This window comes from Gopherus evgoodei, chromosome 10 (genome assembly GCF_007399415.2).
Source record: "Gopherus evgoodei ecotype Sinaloan lineage chromosome 10, rGopEvg1_v1.p, whole genome shotgun sequence".
Lineage (NCBI taxonomy): Eukaryota > Metazoa > Chordata > Testudines > Testudinidae > Gopherus > Gopherus evgoodei.
The window spans coordinates 56,252,150-56,258,306 of record NC_044331.1 but is presented as its reverse complement, the minus strand read 5'-3'; the positions used below and the strand labels follow the sequence as shown (position 1 = coordinate 56,258,306).

Sequence of the window (6,157 nt, the reverse complement as noted above, 5' to 3'; positions counted from 1 at the left end):
TATTATGCAAGCACAGCCAGAGCGACAGGCTTCAGTGGTTCTGCCACCATAAAGATATAAAAGGGGATACTCAACGTTTACCTGGGGAAGAACAGCCAAGAACATAAGTTATTTTAAAGTTACATTTAAAACAGAATGTTAGTATTCTTGTTCAAAATGAAGAGTCGCCTGTAATTACTCACTGCAAGCAAAGCGTTCATTCCAGTGACAGAAAATTTAACCATTATACCATATGTATGTAAAAATCCACAGGGAAGCAACCTTTGTGTTTAAAACTGAAATGGCAAAAGTCAGAAAATTCTGAGGTTAGGATTCCTAAAGCAGCCTGAATTCTTCCCCCTTGTATAACAGCAGCCGTTCTAGGTCTGACCAAAGGTCCATCTAACCCAGTATCCTGTCTTCCAGCAGTGCCCCATGCCAAGTGCCCCAAAGGGAACAAACAGAACAGAAGTCTATGAGCCCATTCCCACCTTCCGGCAAACAGAGGCTAGAGACACTATCCCGGTCCATCCCTGCTAATGGCCACTGATGGACCTGTCATCCATGAACTTATCCAGTTCTCTTTTGAACCCTTTTATAGACGTGGCCTACACAACATCCTCTGGCAAGGAGTTTATTTTATAGACCTCTATCATACCCACCCACCTCCCGTCACCTCCTTTCCAAGCTGAAAAGTTCCAGTCTTATTAATCTCTCCTCATATGACAGCTGTTCCATACCCCTAATCATTTTTGTTGCCCTTTTAAATAGTTTAACTTCCTCCTTTTTGTGTAGTTCCCCTTTCTGAAATTAAATGCTACAGTGTTTGGCCACTGTGGTGTTTTCCTCGCCACAAGGCTGTTACATTTAATTAAACCGTGGTCACTATTGCCAAGTAGTCCAGCTATATTCACCTCTTGGGCCAGATCCTGTGCTCCACTTAGGACTAAAATAAGAATTCCCTCTCCTCTTGTGGGTTCTAGGACTAGCTGCTCCAAGCAGTAATTTAAGGTGTCAAGAAACTTTCTCTCTGCATCCTGTCCTGAGGTGACACGTACCCAGTCAATTTGGGGATAGATGAAATCCACCATTATTATTATTATTATTATTATTTATTTTAATAGCTTCTCTAATCTCCCTGAGCATTTCACAGTCATTGTCACCATCCTGGTCAGGTGGTCAGTAATATATCCCTACCGCTATATCCTTATTAGAGCATGGAAATACTATCTGTAGAGATTCTATGGTTCTGTTTAGTTCACTTAGGATTTTTACTTCATTTGATTCTATGTGCTCTTTCACATATAGTGCCACTCCCCGACCAACACGACCTGTTCTGTCCTGATATATTTTGTATCATGGTATTACTGTTTCCCATTGACTAGCCTCATTCCACCAAGTTTCTGTGATGCCTATTATATCAATATCCTCATTCACCCATCTTATTATTTAGACTTTTAGCATTGGTATATAAGCACTTTAAAAACTTGTCATTTTTTAGCTGTCTGCTATTACATGATGTTATTGAATGGGACTTTTTTTTCATTTGACTGTTTCTCATCAGATTCTACCTGTATTTTATCATCTTCCATCCTCGCCTCCTTACAAGGACATAGAGAATCTGCATTAATGATCCTCCCCTAAGGGATGTCACTGTCCGAACCATTCATTCCAAATGCTAGAGGTAGATTAATGGTCCGGATAGATTGTGAAATTTAAGTTCCTTCAGGCAGGGACCATGTCCTTCCTCTATCTTTACATAATGTGAAATACAAGTTCAGCTGTAAACAAATCTCAAACCATACCGAATTATTCATCCAACTGGTTCAAATCGCAGATCAAAGTGTGTGTTGCAAAGGTTGTTTCAGGATAGAGAAATTTAAAAAACACTTGTCTAAGACCAAATATAAAGGTTTTAGTCACCATTTCCATCATGTATAACCAAACTTGGGAATGTGAAAATCATATGTGCAAATTCTTTTGTCCATTTTTTGGAAATCATTAATTGTTCCTAAACACAGGAAGCACAGTTTGTTCCCAGCTCTCATCCCATCGCAGCTGCTTGGATGCCCGAAGATTTCTTCTGAACATATCAAGTTTACTTTCACCTGTAGGAAATTCCAATAAGAGCATCTGCAAGATTAAAGAAACAACATAGAAGAAGTTAAATATCACACTTCAAGCGTCTCCTGCCCCTCCCAACTTTAATGGGCAAATTATTAATAGAGGAGCAGTAAAGTGGACTCTTCCTTCTAGACCTCTAGGTATTGCAAGATGATAAAATACCTAAAATGTGCTTTCTTGCTTTAAATTCATACACAGACGTGGCCAATAAAATCTATAACTATAGGCAGGAAAATCCTCTTACAATGCATATTTTAAAGTTAAATCCACAAAGCATAATTATTAATACTCAATATTATTCAATGTTGACTAACACTATATAAAAAGAAACAAACAAAAAGCATCACTGCCCAAAAGTAAACAATGAGAGAAGACAGAGGAAGAGAAAAAAATGACAACTAGATATATAATCTATTCATTCCAAACGTGCAAAAGCAGTACCTTTCCATTAACCATAAAGAAAAAGGAAACAAAAATGACTTGAGCCTCCAATATCTTTACCTTCAGCTGTTCTGCAAGTTCATTCGAGTCCCTAAATATCAAGCCATTTTCATCATGTTTCACAAGTTCATGTAAACTGTGAACAGAACCAGTGAAGAAAACGTGAGAACAACATAAAAGGCTTCTCCACTTAAATACTTGCGGAGATTGTTTATGTACTGTAGCTCTATCAAATACTCTAGGGACAGTCTCTCTAGAGCTCCCAGTTTTCTCCTAATTGGTCTCCCTCTATTCATATCAAATCAGCCCAGTCCATCAACTTAACCTAAAATGAGTCAATCAGCCCTTAAACTCCAGGACTTGCAGTCTTCTCTTGTTAGTTTCTTAGAGGCAGCATGGCTCGGGACTGTTACCCCTCCACTATCCCAGGCCTTTCTGCCTCCCTATCTCTCTGTTCTCCATCCATTATAGCTGGGCTTGTTTTCCTTATTGGTCCCAGCATTGGGTACATGCCTCTATGATGGTGGTTCTGGCAACTGTGCTGGGATGTGGTCAGTCTGGTTGCCTGTGAGCAGGGAAGACTATCCTCTCTCTTCTACTTATGCTCAATATGGGGTTTGTAAACTCTGTTACAAGCCCCATGTTGTTAAGATCCTGGATCTCTTATAAATTCCATTTCTTGCATTGGGATATAAGCTGCCAATGATTGAAACAGATTAGTTCTCCTTCCTAGGCATAAGTCTGTCCAGAACTGCTGCTATACAAACTGCATTCACAAACTGTACTGAATAAGTCCTACTCTTGCGAAAGAATAAAAAGGATACAGTGGTGACATGTTATTTCATCTGCCAGCACAGAATAACGTACAAGTTTGTGATCCCTGCCATTATTGTGCAGAAAGAGTGGGGTTTGTAACTGAAGCAGGAGAAGTGAGAGCAGTGCAAGGAGGAATCCAAGCAGTGCAGCCCATGTTCCATGCTACCAGCACAGCAGCCTTCCCTGCTGGCTGCAGATTGTGGAGAAGCCTGCTAGAGCTTCTCAGGGGTGCATGTTGCTAGAATCTGCCACGAGAAGTGTGAGGGCTGGTCTTCACTATGGGGAGATCGATGCTGCTGCAATCAATGCTATGGGGGTTGAGGTAGTGGGTCCAACGAAGACCCGCTAAATTGATGGCAGAGCGCTTTCTGGCCGACCCTGGTACCCCAGCTCCCCAAGAAGATTAAGGTAAATCAACAGGAGAGCATCTCCCGTTGACACAGCACAAGGAAGACACTCAGGAAATTCGACCTAAGCCATGTTGACTCCAGCTACATTATTCACATAGCTGGAGCAGCATAACTTAGATCAACTTACCCGCCATAGTGAAGACAAGTCCTGAGACAGAACTGCGAAGTGTGCAGTGGTTGAGCCTTGGAGGACAAGATTGGGATAGCAGGGGCTGGAGCATTCCCAGATGGAAGGGAAGCTGTACCAGTGGAAAGAGGAGCAAAACTGAGGGGAGATATGATTGCTCTTTCTAACTATATCAGATGGATAAATACCAGGGGAGGGAGAGGAACTATTTAAGCTCAGCACCAATGTGGACACAAGTACAAATCAATACAAACTGGCCATCAGGAAGTTTAGACTTGAAATTAGATGAACGTTTCTAACCATCAGAGGACTGAAGTTCTGAAACAACTTTCCAAGGGGAGCAGTGGGGGCAAAAGACATATCTGGTTTCAAGACTAATTTTGACAAGTTTATGGAGGGGATGGTATGATGGGATAGCCTAATTTTGGTAATTAATTTATCTTTGACTATTAGCAGTAAATATGCCCAACGGCCTATGATGGGATGGGATCTGAGTTACTACAGAGAATTCTTTCCTGGGTGTCTGGCTGATAAGTCCTGCCCACATGCTCAGGGTTTAGCTGATTGGCAGAGGCCCTGGGGGTTTACGTGGGGCACGGGTCACTTGCTGAAGGATTCTCTGCACCTTGAAGTCTTTAAACCATGATTTGAGGACTTTACAAGAGTGGTGAGTGAGATTCTGTGGCCTGCGTTGTGCAGGTCAGACTAGACCATCATAATGGTCCCTTCTGACCTTAAAGTCTATGAGTCTACGAGTCTATGCTTTGTTAGCCCATTGTAACCGAAGCCATTCATTTCCACAATGACCAGTCTGCAGTACTTTATTGTATGTAATCCTTCTGAAAGACAGGTCTTTCACAGTCATGGAGTCTAAATGAATCCAAGGGAACCTAAGACAGAATAATATATATCATCTTTCATCCCCTTCACATATAATAGGTTCAATTACACTTTCTGAGTCTCCCTTACATTGCACTGGATACACACATTTACCAACATGTAGCTTACATACTAGAGTATGATTTACAGAAAGGGTGATTTACTTTAATTTGCATCCTCCTATTTGCTGATTTACATTTTAGCATGTTCCACCCCATAGCATACAAATTACACCAATTTGGACTTCTTTAGACTCAGTAAGTCAAATTTGCAGGTGATATGTAAAATTGTGTAAAATTACACATTGTAATTTGATAGCTGCGTGAGAGTCTAAGTTATACATTACACACCAAGATGGCAGGAAAAATGGCTAAATTACAGCAGATTTGATTCTCCTCTGAATTGGCCCAGGAAGCAGGATAGATTAAATAACAGCAGTCTATAACATAGTGCAGCGATTTTCTTCAAGGATTTTTTATTTTTATTTTTTTAAAGTGGAACTTTTTAAAATTTGAAATGTGCATTTTTCACCTGAAGATACCATGATGATACTGAAAGCTAGTGTATTTTACGGGCTTATTAAACTGATCCTATTAAAAGATCACACACAAAAAGAAAAGAGTCTTCATTATATATTACAGTCATGAACAAAGCTATCACAGAGTATTCTGTGCTGCTGTCACCACCAACACTACAGCAAAGTATCTTTATGAAAGCCATACTTCTCCCAAAGGATTACAAGTATTTTATAAACTATAGACACAGTGACCACTTCATCCATCACTGAGGTTTAGACAATCCCAGAGTAGTATGAAACATCTCTTAAATAGTATATCGAAACAAATCCAGTAGTTTAGAACAGGACATGAAGAAGAGTACAATTTCCAACTGGGATTATAGGTGGTTGTTTTTAAGGCATTCTGGTTAGGACACACATAAAAAAAGGGTTAATTTTTAAAATGACCTCTAGAAGTCACAAGTTAGTTTTAATAATTTTATTTACCTTTATCAAATTAAAGCAAACATATTACTATGGCGTAACTAGGAATCAATTCAGTATCAGCAGAAATTGTTATATTGTGATTTTATAGCAAACTATATATTTGTTTTAAAATATCTATCTGATTCATTTTAAGCTATGTCAAAGTAAGCAAGCTCTTACCACTGGAAATGTACTGCACATACAGGTAAACAACAGCCAAACATATCCACCACCTTCATAGGCAGATCCAAACCACTAGATGATTTGTGGAGACAGACACCCAGATCTGCTGAGCCTACAAATGATAAAAAACAAAACTGACTTTTTCAAAACTTTATTTTGAAAGTGATTAATTCTAAAGATTATTGTCTAAACATACAATTCTGTAAACATTAACAA

The 6,157-nt window shown here is 39.5% G+C and overlaps 1 protein-coding gene across 4 annotated transcripts in view; it reads right to left on the bottom strand.

The window, feature by feature from the left end:
• Positions 1–1,523: 1,523 nt before the first annotated feature.
• The window catches only part of ALG1 (ALG1 chitobiosyldiphosphodolichol beta-mannosyltransferase), a 29,452-nt gene continuing 24,818 nt past the window's right edge, over positions 1,524–6,157 (bottom strand). For all 4 annotated transcript variants that reach the window (XM_030577883.1, XM_030577880.1, XM_030577882.1 and 1 more), the window contains 3 exons: positions 5,939–6,053; positions 2,605–2,680; positions 1,524–2,112 (listed from right to left, as the gene is read on the bottom strand). In XM_030577883.1, coding sequence (XP_030433743.1) covers positions 1,981–2,112; positions 2,605–2,680; positions 5,939–6,053 — 323 coding nt within the window. In that variant the 3' untranslated portion in view covers positions 1,524–1,980. The remainder of the gene's footprint in view (positions 2,113–2,604; positions 2,681–5,938; positions 6,054–6,157) is intronic.